The sequence below is a fragment of the Varanus komodoensis genome, unplaced genomic scaffold, assembly GCF_004798865.1.
Source record: "Varanus komodoensis strain SLA01 unplaced genomic scaffold, ASM479886v1 scaffold27, whole genome shotgun sequence".
NCBI lineage: Eukaryota > Metazoa > Chordata > Lepidosauria > Squamata > Varanidae > Varanus > Varanus komodoensis.
The window spans coordinates 8,487,797-8,515,000 of record NW_025335701.1 but is presented as its reverse complement, the minus strand read 5'-3'; the positions used below and the strand labels follow the sequence as shown (position 1 = coordinate 8,515,000).

The 27,204-nt window shown below is 47.8% G+C and overlaps 2 protein-coding genes across 3 annotated transcripts in view; both read left to right on the top strand.

The window, feature by feature from the left end:
• MBTPS1 (membrane bound transcription factor peptidase, site 1) overlaps positions 1-17,761 on the top strand; it is a 38,407-nt gene extending 20,646 nt beyond the window's left edge. For both annotated transcript variants that reach the window (XM_044434041.1, XM_044434042.1), the window contains exons 13-23: positions 39-227; positions 1,211-1,383; positions 3,221-3,336; positions 7,160-7,316; positions 9,521-9,645; positions 10,485-10,562; positions 11,082-11,222; positions 15,102-15,233; positions 15,652-15,778; positions 16,304-16,434; positions 16,929-17,761. In XM_044434041.1, the coding sequence (XP_044289976.1) occupies positions 39-227; positions 1,211-1,383; positions 3,221-3,336; positions 7,160-7,316; positions 9,521-9,645; positions 10,485-10,562; positions 11,082-11,222; positions 15,102-15,233; positions 15,652-15,778; positions 16,304-16,434; positions 16,929-17,122 (1,563 nt within the window). In that variant the 3' untranslated portion in view covers positions 17,123-17,761. The remainder of the gene's footprint in view (positions 1-38; positions 228-1,210; positions 1,384-3,220; positions 3,337-7,159; positions 7,317-9,520; positions 9,646-10,484; positions 10,563-11,081; positions 11,223-15,101; positions 15,234-15,651; positions 15,779-16,303; positions 16,435-16,928) is intronic.
• A 7,126-nt stretch (positions 17,762-24,887) lies between these two features.
• The window catches only part of SLC38A8 (solute carrier family 38 member 8), a 36,067-nt gene continuing 33,750 nt past the window's right edge, over positions 24,888-27,204 (top strand). The window contains exon 1 of the mRNA XM_044434138.1: positions 24,888-25,319. Coding sequence (XP_044290073.1) covers positions 25,316-25,319 — 4 coding nt within the window. The 5' untranslated portion in view covers positions 24,888-25,315. The remainder of the gene's footprint in view (positions 25,320-27,204) is intronic.

The window sequence follows — 27,204 nt, the reverse complement described above, 5'->3', positions numbered from 1 at the left end:
CACGTGTTCATCAAACGCATCCTCTTTCTGCCATGCAGCCTGACTGGCAACCATACTTACCACAGAATGGAGATTACATTGAAGTGGCTTTCTCCTATTCTCCCGTTCTCTGGCCTTGGTCTGGTTACTTAGCCATTTCTATTTCTGTGGCGAAGAAAGCGGCCTCTTGGGAAGGCATCGCACAAGGACATGTCATGCTCACCATCTCTTCCCCTGCAGAGAACGAGGTAAATCTGACTCCTCCTGATGTGGTTTAATAAATGCTTCTCCATTGTTGTGTACCCTCTTCAAGAGCTCTCACTCCGCCTACATTAGCTGGCTTTGGTATGTATGTAGACGTCGTTGATATCATGGGCAGAAACGGCTGCATATTCCTGCGGTGCAGCTTCAACTAGTACTGCTATTGATACTGTTCAGTCTTTTGGAAGTGCATGCTTATGGCTGCCCAAAATGTGGGGGCTGGCATGGCCAATGCCCTGGCAAGTGTCTACCGTCAAATTGCAGAGGCCGGCATCCACGGAGGCTGGCCGAGTGAGAATGCATGTGGGCTACTTCGCTTGCACTTGATAGCTGCCAGTTGAAAAGCGAAGTGGCAAAGAAGGTTTTGCCCAAAACGGGTAGTGGGTATATCTGCCCCTTAACACTGCGATCCTCCAGTTTTTAAGTATTACCCTGACAGTTTTCAGTGCCCTCCACCTTTTCCCTTTTCCCCCAAGCCTTCAGAAAGGGGAAATTTACATCCAGCCTCCTTCTCGTGAGCACTTACTTTTGATAACGAATTTGTCTGGCACATTTGAGCCTTTTGGGGCAGGGAAATATATGTCAAATTCCTGCCTGCATGTTTCCCTGTCTCCACCATCCACCCCAAAATGCTCAGAGATTTTAAAAGAACACTTAATGTTGACAGGTGTAAGTGTTTGCAGAAAGGGTGGTGGAATGCACACCTTCCATTTCTAGGTATCTAGAGACTTGGGAAATGTGGAAAACATGGAGCGCAACAAGCCATGGGTTGTTAGGGTGGCTTGTTGCCCCCGGAAGTGATCTGGGTTCCTGTCCCAAATTCTTTGCACTATGGGGACAGTGTGGGTAGCGGGTGTGATGCAATGTATTTGGTTGGATACTGTAACAGAGATCAGTAGCTGTAAAATGGGTTCTTTTGAGAAGAGGAATTCCACTGTCATTAGTTTCTTTTGGTTTTCATTTCTTTCAGTCAAAAGCTGGCGCGGAACAAACATCCACCGTGAAACTCCCAATAAAAGTGAAAGTTATCCCGACACCCCCTCGTAGCAAGCGAGTTCTTTGGGATCAGTATCACAATCTCCGCTATCCGCCAGGGTACTTTCCAAGGGATAATTTGAGGATGAAGAATGATCCCTTAGATTGGTATGTTTATCTTTATGCCAAGCTGTGACCATTAATGACATGCAATAACCTTGACAAAGGAAAAAAAAGAGCAATTCTTTTCTGAGGATTTCCAATTGTGCCCATCTTTCCTGTAGTTTATGGGCAAATTATGAACTTGAGACTGAGGCTTATGGGTGTCTGGTCCATCAATGCATCTGCAATGTTCCGGCTGGACTAAGAAGGAAAATGGGTCTGGCTCATCATGTCTGGACTGTTCTGGAATGCTCAAATGCAGTGCCTTGCAGAAGCATTCACCTCTTCCTTGGCCTCTCTGTATGTTGTTGTGTTACAATTTGGAACTGGGGAGCCAGTGTGGTGTTGTGGTTAAGAACGCTGGGGTGGGACTCAGGAGATCTGGATTATAGTCCCCTCTCAGCCATGGAGCTCACTGGGTCCTCTCTAAAACCTCTTTCAGCCCAACCTACCTCGCAGGGTTGTTGCTTTGAGGATAAGATTGAGAGGAGGAGGAGAATGATGTCGGCCCCCTTGAGTTCCTTGAAAAGGAAAAAGGGTCAGATATAAATGTAATGAATGAACTTGATTTAATTGCCATTGTTACCATTTGATACACAGAAGACGTATACACTGTGAAGGTGGAAAACACATTTATTTGTGCACAAAGGTTGACAAAAACAAACTGGCATTTGCTGTTGGCAGGAGTACTCACCCCCTTTGCCTAAGCAAACTGTGGTGCAACCCACCATCTCCAAAATTCATCTGCTACAAGTAGTTGAAAGGTGTCCCCAGGAACCTCTTGTGTCAGGTGTCTCCAGTGTCAGGAGCTTAGATTTCTGAAAGTGTTTCTCCCAGAGCATTTCTAAACAAGCACCATCATGAAGTCCAGAGAGCTATCAAAGCAACTCTAGGATAAAGTTGTGGACAACATACACCAGGGTTGGATTATACTGTAAAACAACAACTCAAATTGTGAATACTCCTTGGAGCACCGTTGAATCCATTATTCCAAATTGGAAAGAGCATAGCTCAACCATAGTCCTGCCAAGGCAGGTAAGGAAGGTGTTTAGAGAAGCCCACAAGTCACAGAAGTAGCACAACTCGGATGGGAGAACCCATGGGACAACTATAACATGGACTTCAGATCGGGGCTTTATGGAAGCATAGCAAGAAGAAGACCATTGCTTGAAGCAAGCGCATATCAAAGCCCATATGAAGTTTGCCAGATGGCAAGTGGGGGCCTCAATATGCACGTGGAAGAAGGTTCTCTGGTCTTTTGGGACCAAAATCTAGCTTTCTTGCTGTGCCGCAACACACTGTGGGTGGCGCAAAGCCAACACTGCTCATTGCTCTGAGAAGACCATCCCCACAGTAAGCGTGGTAGCAGCATATTATTGGAATGCTTGACAGGGACTGGGACACTGGCTAGGATGGAGGGCAAGTCAGGTGGAGCCAAAGGGGGCAGTTCTAGAGGAAAACCCATTTTGGTCTGCCAGGAACGTAGGACTGGGGCAGAGGTTTACTTCCTAGCAGGGCAGCGTCCCTAAACCCACACCCAAAGCAACCCTTAAACTCTTATTCTAAAATGGATAGACAGCTTTGCTCCTCTGGATATGTTTGGCTGGAGCTCCCATCCTCTGTGACTATACAGGCCAGGGGTGATGGGGGTTGGAGTCCAACAACATTTTTATATTACATATATATTTTATATTTTTATATTACATTCCAATTTGAACTCCTTTCCGCCATATCTGCCACTGGGCTTAGGGATGGAAAACCAGAGACATGTGAACACACGGCCTTTATAAAAACATCCTGACTGAAAATAGGGTGACATATTTCCCTTTCTTCATCTTCTTAGGAATGGTGACCACATCCACACAAACTTCCGGGATATGTACCAGCATCTGAGAAGTATGGGATATTTCGTTGAAGTTCTTGGATCGCCATTTACATGTTTTGATGCCAGTCAGTACGGTGAGTACTTGCAAGCTCACCTGCCTGGTTTGACTTCACGTTGCTTAATGCTCAAGCTCCTTTGGCTGCCCAAAGCTGAGGAAGTTGCTGGGCTGTGAAATGGTTCCTGGTTTTATTTGCATTCGATATGTTGAACCACAGTAACAACATACTCTTCCCCCATTTATCCCAGCCTCACTGCCTCTCCTTTTTATTTCAGAGGTATCAGTAAGAAAACGTACTAGGAAGTCCCTGTGTGTAGCGCAGGGGCTTAATTGTATTTTACAGTGTTTGATTGTTTTAGTCCCTTTTAAATTGTGCTCCAAGCAACCATGAGCGCCATATTTTCAAGAAAGGCAGTGCATGAATATATTGAATAAAATAGTTGTTTAGCAGGCACCTTCTGCCTGAGGGATGAAGGCTATTTTGAGGGTCTCATTCGGACCGCATCCTGGTGATGGGCAGGGCCAAATTCCGCCTGTTTTAGCTGAGAGCACTGAGGGAGCCGACTTTCAGCCCCATGGACCTGGCAAAGTGCTGCACAAAGGCAAGGAGCCCCCTAAGGATGGAGCTGGGGGGTCGGCATGCTACTTCAAAGAGCGTGGCATGCCTTTTCTGGTCCTTCAGGTCATGTCAGTCTGCGTTGTTTGAGATCTAGAATGCGGACACTTTCATTTTTACTTGTTGCTGTTACGCATTTATATCTTGCCTATTTTCTTCTTGTGAGGATCCAACCTCTCTTACCAGTTCTTCTTCCAAAAGGCATCCCGTTCTGTTAGAGAACTGTGTTACACGTTCATTTGTCTGTGTGTGTGAGGTCCTTCTCTATTTCTCAAGAACTGGTGAATATCACTATAAAGGTAGTGAAGGCATGAGATGATTTGATGATGAAAATATTAATTTTTTTAATATCAGAAAATAGAAATGTTGTGTGTAATGAGAATTTAACAGTGCTTAAAGTACACTCAAGAGCAACAAAAAGGGCTTCTTTCAGCATGTAAATAGGAAGAGGAAGGGGAGACAAGTGGTGGGACCACTAAATAAGGAGGAAGGAGATCCAGTGACTAATGTGAGGGAACAGGCACAGATGCTAAATGACTATTTTACCTCTGTGTTCTCCCCAAAGCAGGACAGGGAATATCCACATGGGAGATTAGATGAGGCCAGGGACTTAGGGGCACAGATTACAGTCACCCCCCTTGAAGTCGAGGGGCTCCTCAGGGCAGTGGACATTACAAAGGCGCCAGGCCCTGACGGGTTACACCCGAGAGTACTTAGAGTTGGCAGGGGTTCTCTCACGCCCGCTGGCCTCCATTTTTGAGGCCTCGTGGAGAACGGGTGAAGTTCCAGAGGACTAGAGGGTGGCATCAGTGGTCCCAATTTTCAAAAAGGGTAGTAGAAGGGACATGGGGAATTACAGACTGGTTAGCCTTATGTCCATTGTAGGAAAAACAATGGAAAGGCTCATAATAGAGAGAGATCTAGTGATGCTAGATAGGGAAGGGAGGCTGACAGCCACACAACACGGCTTCCGCAAAAACAGGTCCTGCCAGACAAACCTTGTGGAATTCTGTGACAAGGTTTCAAGATGGCTAGATGGAGGGGATGCAGTGGATGTGGTATACCTGGATTTCAGCAAGGCTTCTGACAAAGTGCCCCATGATATCCTGGTGAAGAAACTGAGGAGTTTTGGGATACACCAAAGCACTGTCTGGTGGATTAGGGCATGGTTGACTGACCAAAAGCAGAGGGTAACCATTAGTGGGGAATCGTCGGGATGGCAGCCAGTGACAAGCAGGGTCCCCCAGGGCTCTGTCCTGGGGCCGATCCTGTTTAATCTTTTCATTAACGACATGGAAGAAGGGGTGAACAGTCTGCTGATCAGATTCGCAGATGACACTAAAACTGGAGCAGTGGCCACAACTGAGGAGCAGGTACTCCAGATCCAAAAGGATCTGGACAGACTATGGAAGTGGGCAGGAGAGAACAGGATGGTGTTCAATGTGGATAAGTGCAAGGTCTTGCACTTGGGGCATAGGAATAGGTGTCATAAGTACAGGTTAGGTGACAAGTGGCTGGAGAGCAGCACTTGTGAAAGGGACCTCGGGGTGCTGGTTGACTGCAGGCTGAACATGAGTCAGCAGTGTGATGCGGTGGCCAAGAGGGTGAACGCCACCCTTGGTGGCATAGCCAGAAGTGTGGCGTCTAGATCAAGAGAGGTATTACTACCACTCTATACGACTCTGGTGCACCCGCAATTGGAGTATTGTGCTCAGTTTTCGGCCCCTCATTACAGAATGGATTAGCCAGGTTGGAGTCAGTGCAGCGCAGGGCCACAAGGTTGGTGGCCGGTTTGCAGGGGATGCCGTATGAGGCGAGACTGAGGGAACTGGGTCTCTTCAGCCTGGAGAAGAGGAGACTCAGAGGGGATATGTTGGCGACATACGGGTATGTGAGGGGGTGTCACACGGAGGTGGGCAGAGACCTGTTCTCCCCTGCAGAGGAAGGCAGGATGCGCTCCAGTGGAGCAAAGCTCAGGGAGCCAAGGTTCCATTTGGATGCCAGGAAGCACTTCCCAATGGTTAGGACCCCAAGGGCATGGAATGGGCTTCCACGGGAGGTGGCTGAGGCCCCATCGGTGAGGGTGTTCAAAGATACGCTGGACATACACATGGTGGGCATGTCGTGAGTGGAGCCAGCTGGAGCTGGTGGTCGGACTAGATGGCCCGGGAGGCTCCTTCTGACTTGCTCTGTTTCTATGTTTCTAAGTTAAAGGTGGATTTAAAAAATGGGATTGATTCCACGTGCCCACACGAGCCGTGCACGCAAATTTCTCATGCAGCAGCTGTTGCTGCCCTGTGGCAAACCTTTCGTTAAAACCAAGGGAAACTGTGTGCAAAAATGTTTGTGATCGGCTGCTGGGCAGCAGAAACAGGTGTTGTTGCGATCTGCCAAAGCTTTGGCTGAACCTACAGTCTGTCTTCAGGTCAAATTTAGTTGTATATTTGAGTCTTAGAAGGAGACTGTTTGGCAAGGGTTTAGGCCAAAGTGTGGTCCTCCCACTGTTTGGGTGAACCACTCCCATTAGCCAGTGGTGACCCTTCGAATTATCTTCTCTCGGTCTGGAGTGTGGCCCTCCCTCATGAGAGTTCCTGAGTAGGCCATCCGAGTGAGTGGGCAGGTCTCATCAATCCCTGTTAGCCAAGACTTGGTCTACGGAAGCAGCCGGGCGCAGGCTGGAAGTGCTGCTCTGGACTCGGCCTCGAGCGGCAGGCAAGGGGAGGGCTCGCATGACTGAATGCCTTCTCATATAAAGGATGCCCTGCATGTAGAAAAGCTACTGTCCCCAGGGCGAGGGGTTTTAGAGCAGAGCCGCGCAGTGTGTCGGCCAAGCCTTTTGGAGAGCCATGAATTGCCTCCTGTCCATGTCCGGGAGCTGGATTCTTACAGAGCTGTGAGAAGGAGATGAAAGGCCAACTGGAGAGGGCAGCTGTGCCATGGTGGCTGCTGGTTCCTTTGAGCTGGAAGATGTCTGTTTAGGAGTAACGCTCAGCTTGGGAATAAGAGAGGCCAGAAGGAGTCATGGGACGTAAAGACAGGGGAAGGGAAAAAGGCGGAAGAAAGCTGTGACTGCCTCCCTCTAGTCAAAAAGATGACCGAGCGCTACAGAAGAGAGGGACAGAGGGTGTCGCTCCTTTTTTGCCAGCTGAGATATGGAGGTGGATCCTAGGTTTGTCCCAGCACCCTTCCTCAGAATGCCCAATACTTTGCGAAAGCCAGGTGGCCAGGAAGCAATCTCAGCTAGTGCTTGATGATTCTGACTGGACCTCCCTTCTTGATGCAGGGACCTTATTGATGGTAGACAGCGAGGAAGAGTATTTTCCTGAAGAAATCACTAAGCTGAGGAGGGACGTCGACAATGGGCTGTCACTGGTAGTATTCAGTGACTGGTACAACACCTCAGTTATGAGGAAAGTCAAGTTTTATGATGAAAACACCAGGTGAGTGGTGCAAGCTGTTGGCATCTCCAGAGTGGGAGGGCTCCACCCTAAAAGAAAGCCAAAATACATATTTTTTAAAAGTAAAATCATCAGGGCATGGGATCCAAGTTATGCCAAATGCTGTTTAAATTAAGATGTGGCTCAAATGAAACATTAAAAACACTCTGGAAGCTGGTTCTTTGGATTTCCTTTTTGTAATTTCTGGCTCCATGAAGGCATTAAGTGCAAGTGACAAGATACTTTTTTGGTGGCAGTTAACCCTTACCTTACACAGGAGATCTTCAGAACAACTTTTTAAAAAGTTGGAGGTGATGTGGTTAAGCCCATCAATCCACCGACATGTGGTGCCATGCCCTCTTGTAGAGGCGTTTTGGAACAAAGTCTTTAAAAAAATAAATATATAACTAAACAAAACATCATAAAGGCTCCAGAACTGGTCATTCTTCATATTCTTTGAAAGGATCTACATCTACCCTGCATAAAGACTCTATTTTATGCTTGCAAGCCGGAGGAAAAGTTTGGAGGACTTTCCTCTCAAGGCTTTGCATCAGAGTCCTTGAGATCATTTCATGATGGACAAGTTACTCACCACATGCAGTTGTTAGTGGTCATGGAAAACCTGAAACATTTCACGCAGCATGTCACCTATGTTGGTGATACACCTCAAAGGCAAACTGCTCCAGCTTATTAGATTTTGCTATCTAGAAGAAAATATTTTCAGATTGAGGGTTTTGCACTTCTGTGCTTTAGGGCACTTCGCAGGAGTATTTGCACGTTCCCCTTCATCTTTGTTGCGTTATGACATGGCGCTGAAATAGACGGAATTAATGTTGTTACCAGCTCCACTTCATGCACGCAAGATAGTCAACACGGTGAAGTGCAAATTATGTTTATTGTGGGGCAAAGTTAAGAAAACAAAAGCAAACTGGCATAAAATGTGGGAGACTCGGGGTGAATACGTGTGCAAGGCACTGTCTGCCCAATGCATCCTGACTCAACAGGGTTGTGTTTGAATAGCAAAAGAGTGACTTTTTACCTAGAAACAACCAGTCACCCTTCAGAAGAACCGAGACATTAACCACCTGGTTCACATGTAGCGCTAAGCCAGGATGTATTGCAACATGCACAAGCTGTGAGGGGCCTAAGCCAAGCTTCAGGTTTGTGTTTTTCTCCTTCAGCTACTGCTTGCCCAAGAAGAGGATTCTTGCTAAATTTCATTGATGTGGGGCAGATTTTTATCCCCTGGTCCTGTCTTTCTCCATGGAGATTTTTTTTCATTCCTTAAGTTAATTAGTGATAATGGTTGGCAATTACAGATAGTTAATTTGCACTGGGTCATTGGCATTGGAAAATCTGCAAACTGAAAATGTTCCAGTGCAATGACCTGATGCAAACTAGTTTAATTTGCAGAAGAAAATCCCCTGCCGCAGCTTTCCAAGAAGATTGACATGTCATTACATGTGAACCACAGACTATGTTCTGGTCTGCAACAAATTCTCAGCATCTTTCAAATGCATTAGTTTTGCTCTGGATTTGTTTGCTAGTTTGTTTAACCTGAGTTTGCTTTAAACTGTGATATCTGTTTGAAAACAATGACACACCATCTTATGTGGAAAAGTGAAAGACTTTATAGTTGCATGGGAGGGGGAGAAAGTGGGGTGGGGTATATGCATGACTTTGAGTATTTACTTGAGCTTATTTCAGCTTGTGCACATAGTGTGGACTCCTGGCCTAGTGCTATGAGCAAAGCCAACTTAGAATTTCTTGCCTTCAAAGTGTTCGAAAAGCCCAGTGATGAACTCCTGAAAACCCCATTTCTTGCCAAGGCATATGACCCAGAGTGCTGTGCATTGTCTCTTGGTGTGACCTTCATGTTTTTAAAGAACTAAAACATCAGTGCAAAAAATGGAAAACACAAAGCATTTTAAGCCCTTAATTAACTTAAGATGGGGTTTTCAGAACTTCTGAGAGGAGCTGGGCTTTGTTCAATCAATGGTTAGGGTGCACTGAATTTTATTTAAACCCTCTGGAGGTCTGAAGGTTGAAGAGGCTTCTTCTGTAAGATAAACAGGGATGCTACTGGCCTTGGTGACCTGTGTCTCATCATGAATATTACGAGGCATGGGGAGGTTGGCTATTTTCCACAAAACAAATGGGAGGACTCTTGAGTTGTGACAGGCGGTGTCGTGCTGCTCTTTCCGTAGGCAGTGGTGGATGCCGGATACTGGAGGAGCCAATATTCCTGCTCTGAATGATCTTCTCTCTGTCTGGGGCATGGCCTTTAGTGATGGGCTGTATGAAGGGGATTTTACAATGGCCAGCCATGAAAGTAAGTAAACAGGACCTGCTCGTACTTGACAGCCAAGAGCCTGGTCTGTGGAACCAGCCGGTTATGCAGCAAAGCTGTCATTTCTCAACGAGACCTCTGAAGGCGGGGTGGGGAGGGGGTTGCCTGAGTGAATGCTTTGCCCTATAAATGACTCCTTGCAACATCGAAAAGAGGTTTTAGAGAGGACCGGGCAGCTTGTGGCCTACAATGCCCATGATCCCTCAACACGGGTGATGGTGGCTAGGGCTCATGGGAATTGTGTCCCAGAACATCTGGAAGTTGCCCATGCCTGCTCCTGAGCAACCTCTCCCAGCCTTGGGTTCCCAGGTGTTGTTGCATTGCAACTTGTTCCCTCCCTGACCACGGCCCATGCAGTCTGTCGATATCAAGGATGGGAAAGGCTGCTCTAGGTGGTCTCTGCTAGTCTTCTAGCTTTATAAAGCCCCCCCTTTGCCCTGCTGGTTCCCTGACCTGGGCTCTGAGGCAGTGCAGTCCTTGGGTGGCCTCCTGATGGGATTGGCTATTGTGTAGGCATGGCTTGGCCCATAGGGGGTGACGCAGCCTTTGGGGAACAGATGGCAATATAGCTGCAGAGGGAAGCTGCCTCTGGATCCCAGTCCTAGGTGCTCTTACCTGGGAGTCAGTCTCATTGACCTGAATGAGACTTCTGAGTGAACATGCGTAGAATCAAATATACCAGAGCCCTAACCGCATGGAGGACAGTGAAGTCGGTGTGGAGGCTGCTGGTCTGAATGCTCTCTCAGTTCTTTGGCTGCAGATTTCTAATACAAATATATCTCAGATTGGTGAGCTTCACCTGTCTTCGTTTTTATTTTCAGTGAACTATGCCTCAGGGTGCAGTATTGCAAAGTTTCCAGAAGATGGCATTGTGCTTGCACAGACTTTTAAGGATCAAGGTACAGCCTTGGATTTCACATTATATTTTTCTAGCTATAATTCTGGATCTTCCATTGACCTTCATTAAAAACCTTTATTTGCAGAAAATCTTAATGTCACATGTAAGTCACCCTAGAACAAATCAACACTCTCCCTCAGTCTAAGCACTTGGCATTGCTCGCATGTCCTTCACAGTCTGCTTTTTAAACATGGCGCAAGAATGATTCCATCACTCTGTTGTCTGGGAGGCTTGAAAGACTGTTGTTTTAAGCAGGGGTGGGCAGGTCCAGCTTGCACAATCTGCTTCATTTGCTACTAAGCCTGTGAGAGCAGAGCTTGTTGCAGAAGACATGCAAGTACTCTGAGGCTAGGCATGTGTTTGGAATACTAGAACTGAATAGAGTTGACAACAGCAGTCAACCGATCTTGAGAAACTGAATACGTTTGTAATGTTTGAAAGCTGGCAATGTTTGTCTGCCAGTACTGAAGTCACATGCGAGTATTGGGATGCTCAATGCGCTTTCTGACTTTCCTTCTAGGTCTCGAAGTTTTAAAGCAGGAAACAGCGATAGTTGAAAACGTTCCCATTTTGGGCCTCTTCCAAGTTCCTTCGGAAGGTGGAGGCCGGATTGTTTTGTACGGGGACTCCAATTGTTTGGATGATAGTCACAGGCAAAAAGGTGTGTAACACACGCTCCCGTACCTTAAGTTCACATGGGCCATCACCATGCTAATGCCCCACCAGAGGTTCTGGAAATGCATGGGTACACCTGTGTCCACATCTCTGTCAATGTGCACAGGGGCAACTATATGGAAATAATTAGGGATCACCCTCTCCCCTCTCTTCCCATCCCATCAGAATTCCCCCTTTTGAGCTCTTCATGTTCCCTCCCCTCTCTTCCCATCCCATTGCTATGACGCTGGAGAGCATCCGTAGGAACTGCAGGATCTCTCAGACCTCCCCTGCTCCCCAAGCTGTAGACACGGCTATGGCTGCAGGAGGAGCAGGTCCACATGATCCAGTCCCTCTCCCCCACCACCAGCAGCGGCCAGAAAGAAGCCCCTTGCCGCTTTCTAAGAATGCAAAAACAGCTGTATTAGAGCTGATCCTTGTCATATATTTTCTGACTCCTTTATCTGATCTTAAAATTCTTGCAAGTTATTGCTGTCCATTTGCAAATTGTCGCTTCGGTTTGCAGTGCATCTGCTTGAGCTTTCATTCCAAATATCTGCAGGTTGAAATCATTCTTCGTGGTCTCTGTGCAGCACCACACATACAGACTCTTCACCTACGTGGCGCCTTGTTCTGGAAACGTCTATAATGGACAGGGGTTTGGCAGGAACCCTGCCCCACCATGTCCTTAGTGGGGTCCCACCTTCCCTCTCAGTTCTTCTTCAGCCGCGATGATGATCGCCTCTGGGAAGCTTCCCTTGCCCTTGCGAATGGCATTTTTTCTCCAGTTGCTGAGGGGCTATTCATACTTTTAGGGATGTGGTGGCGCAGTGGGTTAAACTGCGCAGCTGCTGGGCTGGTTGATCGAAAGGTCGCTGGATCGAATCTGCACAACAGGGAGAGCTCCTGTGCCTCGTCCCAGCTCCTGCCAGCTTTGCAGTTCGAAAGCCTATAAATGCAAGTAGATAAAAAGGTGCCACTTCGGTGGGCAGGTAACAGCGTTCCGTGCACCTCGGTGTTCAGTCATGCCAGCCACACGACCACAAAGACTGCGGACAAACGCTGGCTCCCTTGGCTAGGAAATGGAGATGAGCACCGCCCCCGAGAGTCAGACACGACTGGACTTTAATGTCTTGGAGAAACCTTTACCTTTTTATTCATACTTTGCTCGTACTATTGCTTTTTTTCACACAGTTAAGTTTTCCCTTTTTAATTTATCGTTCTTGTGACTTCCAGTCACTGCCAACCAAAGATTCCTTCAGGCTGTCTGGCCTTCGCGGCACCTTTCTGAAGGTACTTGTGCTGTGGAAGTAAGCTGCTTCCAACGGATCGCCTTGCCTAGTTTACATGGGCAAAGGTCTCCTTGTGTTCTGTGCTTGTCCCCATTGTCAGGCAATCCCAGAACAGGCCTCTTGCAGTGGATCAGAAACAAGCCCCAGGAGCAGCGGAAGCGCCTAAATCAGGCGTTTCTAGATACAGGGCATTCCTCTGTGCTTGGGAAAGTGGGGTTGGGGCTGAGCCTCACTCTGCCTCCCTCTCAGGATCCAGCCCCCTCGAACTGACCCTCCAGCGCCTGGCCTTGAGCTCACAGTCTCACTGGCCAAATGGCACACGATCCCAGGAGGCCAGGCTGCCAGGGACTCTTCGGGTCTCTGCAGGCATGCAGCTTGTCTTTCACGCTTATCATAGGCAAATGCGTATTTGTCTTCTGGCTAGTTCTGTTGGACTGACACTCGCACGTTAATGTGATACCTGGTATCAGGTATCACTCACTGAATCCTCGTCACCTCAGCTGTGAGTGTTAACAGTGGCCTTGCCGTGATCAGGGAAAGGAAAGAGGTCCCAGAGGCCTCCTCCCTCCTCCCGGTCACCCACCACCTCACCTGGTGAGGCGGGCAGAGGAACACTGGCAGACCCATGGCTCGCTCTTCACGCTGGGCCTCAGGAGCTCCAGACTGTAGCCCCCGCTCAGCCATGGAGCTCCCCAGGTGGTCTGCTCCAGAGGGTTGGTGTGAGGGCAGCTGGAGGCAGACCATGGCAGCCTGCCTGAGTTCCTTGCATAAGGAAAAAAAAGGGGGGGTATGAATAATACAGTTAAAACAAGCAGAGCCCGGCATAGGCATCCCCTGTTGTGTCGGTGTCAGGGCACCGTCTTCCTCCATTTCCATTTCGGTGCTTTATTGCAGTCAAGCAGGGTCACTTTGGACCAGACGAGCTTTCATGTTACGAATTAGAAGCAGCGCCGCCTGCTGTGACATCCATGAGCTTAGCTGTGTTTAAAATTCCTCACGTTTATGATTTATAATTCCTAAAAATGTGTCTGACCTCTGTACAAAAAATCAAAGGTGAGCACTTCAGTGACTTTGGGATTATGAAGATTAGTTCCCATTCCCACCAAGCAGCCATGCCGGGTGGGAGCTGAAAGAAAATGTCTTTGAACTGTGTTTAAGGGTCTGAGAAGACCAGACTTGTGCTACCCACTCAGATATCTAAGAGATGGAGACCTTCAGACCTTGTTTCTGAAAACAGTTTGCCCAGTTCTTACCTTATCGAGCACGATAACCCAAACAACCTATTTCTCAATTTAAAGGCTGAAATCAAGGATCATTTCTCCCTGGCATCCTTTGCTGCTGGGTAAATAAACTGTACTCTTTACATGAAAGTTTTCATTCTGGCTTAGCTTAGGCTGGCATTAGTGAATTGACACGGTGCAGTAGAGAGACTAAATATTTTAAGTTCACTGGATAAGCGTGGAGGAAATTCTTCCTTTCTCAGAGCTGATTTAGCAAATATAAAAGATGGACATTGGACTCCACTCAAGACATTGCACCAACCCATGATTATGGCAGTATGAAGTCTGAATGAACAAACTATCATTTGAGATCAGGTGACAAGCCAGGATTGGGAAACGGGCTTGTGAATCATGGTTTGTGCTAAATATAATTTGCTGAAAAGATCAAAGATGTGAGCAGGCAATCAGCTAGAAATGATGATTTGTCCATTATCAGTTGTTACTGTTTTACAAATACACAGTTGAGTTCTTTCATAAGTCTGGAAGCTCACACTAAGGCTGGGGCTCTGTAACAAGTTTTTTCAAAGCAAGTTTTGGCATTGAATTAAATCGGGACATGACATGCAAGATTATATATGGCTAACTCGGCTCACCCTGTCTTCCATGGAGTTCTCTGGGGCAAAGTCTCAAAGACGCTAAGAATGGGGAAAGGCGTGTTTCTCTCCTGGTTCTGGAATCCCCGGGGCAGCCTCGCTTCTCATGTCAGTGGCCTGACTGTGTACATACAGCATACTTTACTTTTCCCCATGCTGCTGAACGGGCGCTGCACCTTCCCAGGCAGAGGCAGCAGAACGACAGCGATGCTGCTCACCACTGACCATGGGTGGTGTTGAAGAGAAGAGAAGAGAGGGAGTGGGATGCGGGGAAAGGTGGAGAAGGTCCTCCTTTCCCTGTCAACTTTGGTAGCCCTTCACCTACTGCTGCCTCTTGGCTTTGCCACGCCTTCGATACCAGCATACCCCATTGCTTCAGGCCTCAGATGCTGCTCCTTGACATGCACCCTGGCTATTTTTGCTTGTGTACAGGAGAAGGATGAGTGCGCAGCGCTGGCAGTCTTTGCTCCCCCTTTTCAGGCTTGCAAAACATCTGAACTGAGCTTCAGAAGGGGAGGGCTGAGCGACAGCAGCTGTGTGGACTGTCAAGGGAAGCAGGTAGCAGCCAAGCTTAATGTTTCCTTAGACAAAAGAGGAGGAGGAGGAGGAGGAGGCCTGCTTCAAGAAACATCATTAGCATTTGGAACTGACTTGGCTAGAAAGAGATCACAAAGCTTCCCTCATCATGTTTAAAAAACATTCTTACATTCTCAAATCACAGATTGCTTCTGGCTCCTCGATTCTCTCCTGCAATATACATCTTATGGGGTGATGCCGCCCAGCCTCAGTCATTCGGAGAACAGGCAGCGACCACCAACGGGCATGGGCTATACTCTCCCGGAGCGCATGGAAGGTGATTTGGATGTGACATTGGTGTTGTTTGGCAGCCAGGAGGGGATGGAGGGAACAAACAGCTGCCCTCTTGATGTTGCCTATCTTGGTCTCCTAGGCTGGGTTGGCAGTGGAGTAAAAGTAAAGGGACGGAGGGGGTGAGGTGAAGGAGGGGGTGGGTGGTGGTCAGCATTGGTGCAGAGGGGCGGTCCCAGCAGGATCTCCCCCTCTCGCCCTTCCAGGTTGCCTGCACTGACGGAAGTCCTTTGATACCACTCGTTCGTTCATCCTTTCAATGAGGCAGTGTATCTTTTCTGTGCCATCCCTTGTCACAGAATTTTGGGGGAGGCCACAACTTCTCCTGTTTCTGCTTAGAAAAGGACCGGAGCAGCAGGCAGGAAAGCACCTCCAGGTGTAACTCTTTTGTTCTGGAATTGTAGGGAATCATCTTCATCGATACTCTAAAGTGCTCGAAGCTCACCTGCGTGACCCCAAGCCCCGCTCTCTTCCGGCGTGTCCTCACCTCTCCTGGGCAAAGCCACAGCCTCTGAATGAAACTGCACCCAGGTTCTGACTTTTGAGTTTGCTCCATGCCTTAGCAAGGTCTCAGTTTTGAATCTGATCTGCACCTCGCTTGAGGAGCTGTGTAATTGTATTTGGACGACCAAGAGCGTAAATGAAGGAATTAGGGAACAGCAAACAGTAAAAACCACTGACAAGCAGTAGCTGATGTTATTTTCAGTAAACACATTTGGTGCCTGGCTTTCCTTTGTACTCTTATTACATATTAGAAATTTGCAGGCAGTTTCTTAGAAAACCAACAGCTAGCTGAATGCACCTTGCTAGTCTAAGAACGAATGAAATACTGCAAGGTTTTTTGTTGTGTTCTCTGGGAATCACTCCATAGATCCTCAATCTTCCATATATCCTATGCACCATGCTTTGAGAATCTGGTGTATCTATCTATTTTAGGGTAAATAGCCAGGGACCCAGGGAGTCCCACCCTCACAGCAGTAAAAGCCATACTTTGTGGTTGTTTGGATAACAAGTAGCTTAACATACCATCCATTTTGAATGCTTGAATTTTTCCAGCAACCTTTGGAAACATCAGAAGCTGCTATCAATCGATCTGGATAAAGTAGCTTTGCCAAGTTTCCGCCAGAGCCGACCTCAAGTAAGGCCTTTGTCACCTGGAGAAAGCGGAGCATGGGATATTCCAGGAGGTAGGTAACAAAATGTCATGATGCTCCTCTCTTAACTAGGCATATGTGTACATAACTGTGTAGAAGAAGCCAACAGACCTCTGGAATAATTCAGATTCAGCTTTTTGGTCACCTGCACTGCAATTTATTCAGGGTGGCTTATTCCTCTTATGGGGCCATGTGAAATAAGAGCTTTAGAGCATTACCACTCCGCCCCCCCGCCACAGTTCCATTCTGGCAGCCAGTGGGCAAATTGTCAGTCATCGGTGCTGCTTGCTACAGAGGAGTCGTCTCAGGGCTGTCCGGAACCCAGGTTTACCCAGGTTTGTATTCCAGCACAAACGGTGAAACCAAAACATCCCCATGGTGGAAAGCCAGGGTGACCAAGGCTCGCTTTGCTTTTGGGGACCAAGTTTAGGCGCTGCCCAGTTGGAACCAGCAGCTGTGCCGTTGACCCTGAATCTCGCCTGTGGGTGGTTAAACATGTACTCACATTTGCTCACTTTCCCACGCAGGAATCATGCCGGGACGCTACAATCAGGATGTGGGAGGGTCCATACCGGTCTTTGCTTTCCTTGGCGCCATGGTGGTGCTGGCGTTCTTTGTGGTACAGATAAAATCAAAGAGCAGGCCAAAGAGACGGAAGCCCAGAGTCAAACGGCCACAGGTCGTACAACAGGGCCACCCACCAAAGACGCCGTCCGTTTGACTGCCGTTGCCAAAGATGACCTCCTCGTACCGGCTGCTTCATGGAATTTCGATCACTGCTAATGAAGACGGATCAAAAGTGCTTGGCATTTGGTGCCTGCCACAGAGTACTTCCTCGTGTTGTCTTTGGTTATCGACAAGCAGGAATCCACTGGATCGTCATCAAAAGATAATTAACTATTTTTGTCAGTAGCTGAACTCACCAAAAGCTTTGCACACTATCAGAAAAAGAACGGATTTATTGCTCTGTGAAAAGGAAAGGGCCTCTTCTTCTTTTCTTTTAAATTGACCAAACCTTTTCATTAGAAGCTATTTTCTATATTTATTTTAAGAGGGACTGGGAGAAGATCTCTCCAAGACCCTTACCTCTTGAATGGCAGAACCATTTTTCTGAATGGAATCCAATTTTCTAATGGTATCTATTACAAAGAGAGACACAACTCCCGCCTTCCTTCTCTAGGGATCTGGGAGAAACTGGCACTTTGAGGGAACCAGGAACAAATCATGTTGGTGTAATCCTTCCATTTATTTTTATAAAGCAACTTACCATGATGTTTTGTAATTTTTCAGCATGATTTCACCATTGCTGGTGGAGAAAAGTTTTCAATAAATATGTTATCTATATTGAAGCTGAAACAAACATACAGCGTAGTCGTTCCCTGCCTTGGAAGATTAACAGTCTTGATCAGAATTTTGCCCAAATATTTATTTTGTGAATATCATTGCTAAGCCCAGTTTTTGATGGCCTTACGAATTCTAGGAACTGTCCAGCAGAAATTAGTTGCACCTAACTTCTATTAAAACCTGTTTCTGGAGAGTCTTGTGGCACCTTTGTAGCATCACCTTGGCTAGCCTAGCGTCAGATGTGTGCAGTGTTACCTTCAGTTGGCATCTATAGATGATGTATCCTTTACATTGGGAGTGTAAGAACCCTGGGCATGAGGCCCAATCCAGCCCTCTGGGGTTACCCACGCAACTTTACCCCCTTCCATCCACTGCTCCTTTGGTGATTTCCCAGCTTTTGTGTCATTTTCTCCCAGTTCTCAAATGTCAAAATACTTCTTCTAAAGCTAAAGTATTCTAGTAGCTCGGTCCTATTCATTTTGGCTCCCCCCCCCCCCCCCCCCCGCGTGGACCCCAGGAGCCTCTCCACATTTTAATTGAGAAAGCTTCTGCACTCCTACTGTGTAGGGAAATTGCTGCTGTTTGCTTTGAGCAGCGAGGCAAAAAAGGAAAGGCAGGCAAAAGGTCTGCTCTGACTTTTTTACATCTGCGGTCCTGTCAGCTGCAGATCACTGTTCATGCAATCATGAAGTGGTGGCTAATTCAGAAAGGCTTATGCCACTGTAAATGTACTAGTAGTTTAGGTGCCGAAGGCCCACGCTGTGCACCCTCGCAAGCAGGCATGGCCTCTCTTCAAGCTGCAGAGGCTTCTGCCTGCGTGCTTCGGTCTTTGCCCATCCCTGCATAACATGCCAATACATCCCCCATCCAACCCACAACCCAGGCATCTGGCTGCCTGAGCATCAAGCAGCACGTGAGCAGGTCTTTACAGCAGCTGGCTAAAGGGTTGCTTGAAGGAGGTGGCAGAACTATCTGCGTAGGTGCAGGGATACCTCGAACAAAAGCTGCAGAGGTGCGTTAGGGGTGTGGCGAAGCAGGTCACAGTTTTGATCCTTAACAACACAAACACCCCTCCCTATACATAGAAAATGAGCTGTGGGGAAGTCCAGGTAATGGACTTCCCCACAGCTCAACACAGGGAACAAGGAAACTGGCCAGCTGCGATGTGCCTTTCGAAGCGCTAAAGGTTAACAAGAGTGTATTTGCTCAGTGTAATTCTGTTCACAAAGCTCAGTGCCCGTCTCGATTGTTTTCAATGGGACCTGGTTAGCAGTAGCATCTGCTTAGTGTACTTGTTTTCTGTGAACTCGGCTTTCATTCGAGAGAGCGTGATGCCACATCTCAAATAAAGCAGTAAAAATGGTCTCAGAATTTGTAACAGCTCTATAACTTAACAGTCCATTTAAAATCTCCGTCTTATAAATCTTGTTCATCTGGTCCTCTTGTTCAACTGATACTAGGATCCATGGTCTTACAATTTGTGCTTGATAATCTGTTAATGAAGGTGCAATGCTGCCTTATATGGAGTCCCACTGTTAATTCCAGTTTGCCTAGTGGTGTTGTGGTTTTCCAGGATCTGATTCAGGATTGCTGCTTTGAGATGCTTTTAACGGGAAATGCCAAAGAGTGAACCTGGTACCTTCAGAGCATGTCCAGCCATTGCTCTGCAGCTTAGAGTGCACAAACTCCTGGGCCATGTTGTGAAATGAAGGCTGAATAGGGTATCTGACGGCCTCTTTGACATGTGCAAAATCAGTTAAAAATCAATAAAAAGGGAATGGAAAGGGAGAAGCCTTGTCATCTGTGCAGCCCTTTATTGTCACCCTGTGATGCAGGCTCTCGGTATCAGTAGCCAATGCGATATCTTCAAAAGATGCTGGAATTTGACTAGTGATGGGCAAGCTCCCTTAGCCTTCCAAGCGGGCTGGTTTACATTTACATTGTAGCCAGTACTGTATCTCTTCGTTACTATATGCCCTAATATGGTATGTTTTATAATGTGACTTATTTTAACTGTGAGACTTCTGACAGGAAGGAAGGAAGGAAAGATTACTATATCTGCCCCCACACCCTAGAAAGTCAGCAAATTGCATGCCTCACACCAAGACAGTCTGAGTGCATTTGAGCATTGTTGCCTTTCTAACCGATGTGTGTGATGGGCTTTGAATCCTTGTGCTGTTTTCTCATTGAGCCGGCCTTCACCTCTTCCCGGCCACCTTCGGGATCCCGTCCTATCATCTTACTTGGTGGCTGCTACTGCACAGGCAGTGTCACTATCCCTTGGGAAAACATGTCCCAGGTCTTCCTGTGCCTGGTATCCTTGGGAAAACTACATTTCCTAGGCTGTCTTATGCCTGGTGCTCTTGGGAAAACTGTGTGATGGGTTGAGTCACACCACGTCAGGCAGTGAAGCAACAGTAGCAGCCGGGTAAAGGAAGGAATTGGGAGGATCCTGTGGGAGCATATAAACTGGCTGGAAAGGAGAGATTAGAGTTGCCACCTGTTGAAGTCCAAGTAGGAATAAATGATAGATTATAACATTCATATGATAAAATCAGTATTTGAGCTAAGTGTTCTACAATACCTGCAACAGTTGTATTTCTGAGCTGGGAATTAAGAATCTCGGAGTGTCTCTAGTTTGGACACTCGAGTTAAAAACTTCTGACTCATTAAAGTCACCTAAATAGCCTAAACTACTCACAGGCTAGAGATGAGCTTAAATGAAACACAAGTTGCTGAACACCAAAACTGCCCTGTCGCTTTTACCTGGGCCAACAATTTCTTTCTGGCACAGCTGCCTCCATTTCAAATCAACTGTGTGACAAGCTCAGAAATTCAGCAGCTGAAGCTTTCCCAGCGCTGTATTTGTATCCTGGGAAAAAACACTACCTGCCAAATTTCTGCTTGTCACACTCGGCACACAAGGTTGGGCAGAAAAGGGGGGTAAACTCACTAGGCCTGCTAACTCATATTCAGAGTCTTTAACAGCTCTTCCATCTCTGGCAATTAACAGATGGAATAGGTTTTAAATCCATGTGCTCGTTACCATGAAAACTAAAAGCTTCACTCAGCGGCTGCCTAGCAAATGGCTGCCAGGGTAGGCAGACTTCGAGCTTTAGGATGCTATTTTGGTTTTTGCTAGAATCCTGCGATCCACCAACTGCAGCCTGCCAAGTCGTGTGTGCCAAAGGCAAGCACTGCCTTGCAGAAATAGTCCTCTCCCACATTGCTGACTTTCGTTGTGTTACAGCTGGGAATTGAAATGGGTTTCATTGGCATCGTTACCACTTGCTGTACACAAGGCGTTCAGTGCTGTGGAGGCGCAAAATACTTTTACTGGGGCACAAAAGCTCAGTAAACAAAAGTAGCACTTGCCCTTTGCAGAACTTTTCTTCCCTGTCGCTGTGACATTCCTAAATGAGCTCTGATACAACCCACTAAAGTTTGGTGGAGAGTGCTTGCTAGGCATAATCATGGGTAAGCCACATTCTGGAATAATGCTTTTGTTCGTGGTCTCTGTGTGCATCATACAAATGGGCTCAGCGCGGGGCCTGTTGGGAAGTTTCCCAAGCTACACTAGTTCTCTCCCCTCCTGCCCCGGCATATCTAGGATAAGGCCCTGCCCTTTTCCCCAGTTCTCTCCCAGTCACCACTGTGGGAGCTTCGGGACGTTCCTCTTTACGGCAGTCCTTGCATTTTCTTCTTGTTTTCTTTTACTTTACATCTGTTAGTTATGCAGACCAGCCTTGCCAACCTGGGACTCTTCTGGAAAGCAAGTGCCAACATCTAGCCAGCTGGCCTGTAGTCCAACAAGCGTGGAGCTCACCAGGTAGGGCAGGAGTTGAACTAAAATATTATTGCAAAGACAAGATCTAGAGCGGCCCACTGCAGGAGAGGGTGGAGCACCTGGACCTGTTGGATAGAAGAGAATTTTGGCAGGTGCCAACTGCATGATTACTTGCTGTTGTGGTAATTCCTTCTGCACAACGATAAATGGCCTTGCCTCCCAACCACTGAATGTCTGGCAGCTTTGTTAATGTATTTACAACACTTAGCACTGCACATCTGGACAGATTCTGGAGCAGTGAATGATACAAGAGAATAAAGCAAGCATTCTAACGTTTTGTTTTGAAGAGCAGAGAACCAATAAAGAACATGGTTGGTCAGGCAAGGAAGGCATTGTGAAATAGAAATGTTTTTCTGGAGGTGCTGAAGCAAATGCAGTCATGGTGTCTGCCTGATTTCTAGAGGAAGCCCAGCATGAGCAAGGGGACCGTCACTCAGAAGGCTCTTTTTTATTTTTCCAGCTTTGGCTCAGATTTCTCTCATTCTTAATGTTTGAAATGCCTCTCTTAAGACAATATCAGTTCTAAGCTACAAACAGATTTAAGCTGGGTTTGGGTGCTTTGGCTAAACCCCTTTTGCCTGTGGCCAGGCCCAAAGGTCCCTGGTTGTTTTTCTAAACTGAATTTGGCACATGGGCTGGAGAAAAGTCCTCCTTCCCTCTCTGGCTTTAGCTAGTCTCTTGGCTATCCTTCCAGCTTTTTGCAAAATGCAAATTCCGGCTTCTCTGCAAAGCATTCTGTTAACTTGACCGGGCAAAATGCACACCCTCAGTCATGGTTTTGTTCGCAGGGGCCATCAGGAGAAGAGCGCTGCGTCGCTTTCTCACTCCTGGGTGAGCAGCAAAGGTGGAATTTATTCCATCAGGTCTCAGAAGAGTGTTTCTGGATTTTCCTAAAGGCTTTACCAGCAATCATGCTGCTGTTGAGCTTAAGCCCTGCCATGACTTATTTCGACATGGTTACTGTGCAGTAGTTTGTACAGTTGCTTGGGAGCCGCTGCTTGTTTCCTGGAAAGATGAGAATGGAACACCTAGGAAGGATCCATCAATCCAATGGAACCGAAGCACCCTCCTATCACCTTTGCAGCGGATGCTTGCAACTCTCCCAACTCTGAACTTGTGCACATCCATTGCCAGGAGCGAGGTGTGACAGCGGCACTCTGCACTGTGCTCCATGCCCTGGAGGGCCAGCTTTGGCCGCCCAGATTTACTGCCAGGGAAGGGGAAGGAAAGGCACTGGTGCACCAACTGGAATTGGCACAATCGGGTAGCTCCATGCTCCCCCACCCTGCCAGGCACGGTCCCTTCCATGCTGGATACAAAGGGGCGGGCATGCGCTGGTCCTTTAGAGCAGCGGTCTTCGACTTTTCCGGCCCTGGGGACTGGCGAAAGCAGGAAAACCCCCCCAGGGACCGCTGAGGCAGAAGTCGAAGCCCCATGGGCAGAATGCAGTATTCTGTGGATCGGTTTCCAAACACAATGCCCCAAAAATGAAATTCTCCAAGACAACCAGAAACTGATGCTGTGTTTTATTTTATGATGCTGTGTTTTATTTTATTTTTTGGCTCCCACCAAGCCATCTGTCTCCAACCTAGCCACCCCCATCCCACAAATGCAATGCTATCCGCAGAAGAGGTGGTGGAGCTCAGCCAGCCTCTGCACCCGTCTGTGGTGAGCAGGATGAAGCCCCATCTGTGGACCCCCCCTGAAAACCACTGCCTTAAAATTCTGGCTCTGTGTTTCTAGGACCTTGGATCTGGGATGTGGAAGAACTCCATGACTTCCAGAGGATGTTGAGAGGGGGCCTCGGGTTGCCCCCTTCATTCACCTCGTGACAGTTAAAACAGATGCTTTGCCAGGCAGGCAAGATTTCCAGGGGTGCGGCTTTTCCCGTTGTGGGAGAGGAGATGGAAGGAACTATGCTAGAGTGCTGTTCTGTGCCTCCTCGGGTGATGGCGTGGACTCACATGCACCTCCAACTTGGAGGAGGGGACCTGCATGTGGAGCTCCTACCCCCATTTTCCCCTTCAGAAAGCCCTGCAGTGGCAACAGAGATTTCAGAAGAGGATGAAGAAAAAGGAGAGGCGGAGCAGTAAACTGAGATGTGGAATTCTGAAATGCAGAAGCTTGTCATGACTGGGCCAAAAGGAATTCGGGGCTTCTGTCCAACCGACCAGCCCTAGCCGCTTTCCCCTACACCAGGAGCAGGTCTTTTGTAAAGCAAAAGGACCATTCCAGATCAGCCTCCCCTCCAATACTTTGCATTGCAACTTGGAAGAATCTATGGTTGCTGGAAAAATCCATTTCTCCCAGCAACTGAGGAATTGCTGCAGAGCTGAGACATTCAAGGATTTCTGAGAGGGGCAGCAGGTAATGGGCAAGTTTGCACGTAACGGCTGCCCATCACGGTGAATACAAGTTGAACCACGGGTTGTTGTTGAAAGGTGGGCTATTGTGTCATTTGAGCTCAAGTGAGCTAAGAAACCAGTTTGTTAATTACAAATAACCCATAAAAGAACTGATTGGTGGTTGTAGTAATAGTATTTTACATTCAAACTCCACTTTAAAAAACCCAAAGCAGCTTACATGGTTTTCCTCCTCCATTTTATCCTCACAAACAACAACCCTGTGAGGTAGGCCAGGCTGAGAGTCTTGACTGTGAGCCCTCTGATGAACTTACAGCTGAGTGAGGTGCTATAACCCAGATCTCCCAGGACTGCAGTCCACGGGGCCACATGGACTCGTGGCTACATTGCGCATCTGTGCCTTGTTTCTGGTGAGCAAAGCATGTTTTGCTGCTGTGCCTAGGTTCAGAAGACACGATAAAACACTGTGAGGCCCAAGCTAAGCTGCCGTATGGATGGGAATGTGATTTCTTTGCTTTATTGTTTTCCAAGTGGGGACGCCAGGAAGCCGGTGAATTTGGATGCAGTGGAAAGCACTGCTCTGAATAATGCCTGCTAACAGGACGGCACTGGTGTCCCGCGCCCTGGGGGGCCCAGCTCCGCTGTATCCTCCCTTTCCATCACACAGATGGGTCCTGCCTGGACAGGCCAGCCTCTGAAACCTCCCTGAGCCGAGGAGATTTTGGGGGAGCCCTTCCAGCCTTCCTCCGGTTGCTCAGGCGTGGCCACCACGGCGGTCCTTTCCCCGCAAGCCTTCGCTGCTTGATGGGCTTTTCAAGTTGTTCAGGTCCACTGGGTACTAGCATATGTTCTTCTATTTGTCTCCTCCTCCTCCCCTTTCATGCGGGGTTATTTCTTCTCTTATGCCAAGGGCGCCTCCCCGAATGCAAGCACCTGAAAACCGCTTGGACATGCCTGCTGGTCTCTGGAGTGAGTCTGTCCCACCAAGAGACAGGCAAGACAAGCCCCAGTCCTGCTCACCCGCCTTCCTTCACTTGCCAGGGCGGTGAAGGACGGCGCTCAGCTAATTGAGGATTAAGCTGGCAAGTGAATCCAGTTGGAGGTTGTGACCGTTGCGCTGACCACAATGTCCGCAAGTGGAACATGAGAGTGGAGAGAGCTGAGGCGAGGAAGGGGAGTGCCTGGCTTGCCACTTGAGGCAGAGACTTGCTCTTTTTCTTGAAAGCTTGGCAAGAGGGCCAACGATTTTCCTACTCTTCCAGACGAAGTTTCATCCCACAAGTTACTGTGCTGGGGCCAGTCTTGAAGAGCTTTGGATGCTGGGGAAAAGGTGCTCGTTGGAAGCTGTGGAGGTTTCAACATGGGTATGGTAGTTCCACTTTCTTTCTACGTTCAAATGCAGCTCTTGGATGCCTCTCTTCTTCCTCTTTCCTTCTGGGTTTTGCATTTTTGGTCTGCAGGATTTAAACAAGAGTAAGGGGGATGTGCAGCAACGCTCGTGGTTTCCTGGCTGGCTGCTGAGTGCATCGGAACCAGGGGAAATGCTCTGGCCCAGGAGAAGGTGGGGTGGGCTTTGGACTGCGGGCACCGCTGCTACTTTCTAGAATAGATCCATCGATGTGCCAACAGTGGCATCCTGAGGAATGTTTGAGCTGCCTTGACAGCTAAGTATGGTTTTGAGAATATGGAGACTTGTGATGCTGGAGGAGCAGAGCAAGAAAGCTCCCCACTCGAGCGGCAACCATCGTGTGCTTTAACACACACATGTGCCAAGCCGGCTGTGTAGCATAATGATGCGGAAGAACTCTGGAGGCAGGGAAAACCTCCTTGCTTTGAATTTTCCTTCCATTGCTTTGTATTTTGCATGCCTTCCTGCCAACTACACAATCACAGCCCATGGACAGATGCTTTTATAACCTGCCAGTCACATACACCAATGCAGCCTGTGAGGTTTCCAGATGATCTGAGTACAATAGCATCCCGATGTCTCTAGGCATGACATAATGTTCTAAACCCATCAGAAATACCGGGAACAATAGTACAGAAAACATTGCCGATCGCTGCATTGACCTGTCAGTCGAGTGGACCTCCTTGCAGTCTGGATCCTGCTTAAACATGCAAGTGTGTCTGAGGGAGGAACCATTCGGGAAACCTGGCCTGGCAGCCGCACTCAGCAGGGCCCGGCTCTGTGGGACGAGATGCTGGGGTGGCTCCACTCAGACCCACATGGGCACCGTTGTCTCAGTCCTTCTGCAGCTGATGAGAACGCAGGCATTTCCCCACGGAGAGGGTTGGCCTCCAGCAGCTTCCCAGTCCAGCTCCGAATTCCATCTCCTTACAGTAAGTAAGAGCAGCACTAAACAGTGACCTGGCTTGGAATTGGGGTGCTTTCTGAGAAAGGGGTGCAGGTATTTTTACAACACAGAGGTGCATACAAGCAACCCTTTCCTGCCAGGATTTATCTGAATTTTCCCAACACCTCATCCCTGGGTAGATAAACCAAACAGTTTCCCATGCTCCCCAAATTAAAAATAGAGCACAACAATGCAAATCAAGCTAAAAGCAATAATGCCCCCCACCCCACCGAATTTAATAGCTGCTTAAGAAAGCTGAGGTGTTCGCAAGCACGTCCTTGCTTGAATCCATGATATACTGAAGGGGACACTGTGTAAACCTGCAACTGGGATTGCTTTGGGTTCTGCGCTTTCCCCACCCCAAATTAGATCTGGAGTTGCCTGTTGCTGATGCCCTAGCTGAATCCTGAAAGTTGTGGCTGCATCGTACTCTTCCGCTTCTGCAGCTTGTCCTAGGAAGGGCAAAACATTTGGAATGAAAACTGGGCTAAGCTGGTACAGGAAACCAACAGTGGCTGCTAACAGCGTACGAGCGCAGATTTGCTCTAGAAACTGCCACACAGGTATTTTGTTGCTGATCAGACTAGTAGAAAACGGCCCTTCACCCTCATCCATGCTGAATAGGATCAAAAGGGCACAAAATAAAAACACAGAATATCAGAGCCTTAATCAATCCAAAACCATGGCCGTGATTGCAGAGAAATGGACGCATCATCCCAGCCAATTAGAACTAAAATTGAAATGGCTGGACAAAAAAATACATTTTGAGCTGGTGCTGAAACTATCACAGAGCTGGCAATAGTCACACGTCTATGGGAAAGGGTTGTAATTTTCTGTGCACTTACTTGGAAGTATGTGCCACTGAAGTAGGGAGGACCGGCATCTGTGGAAAGCT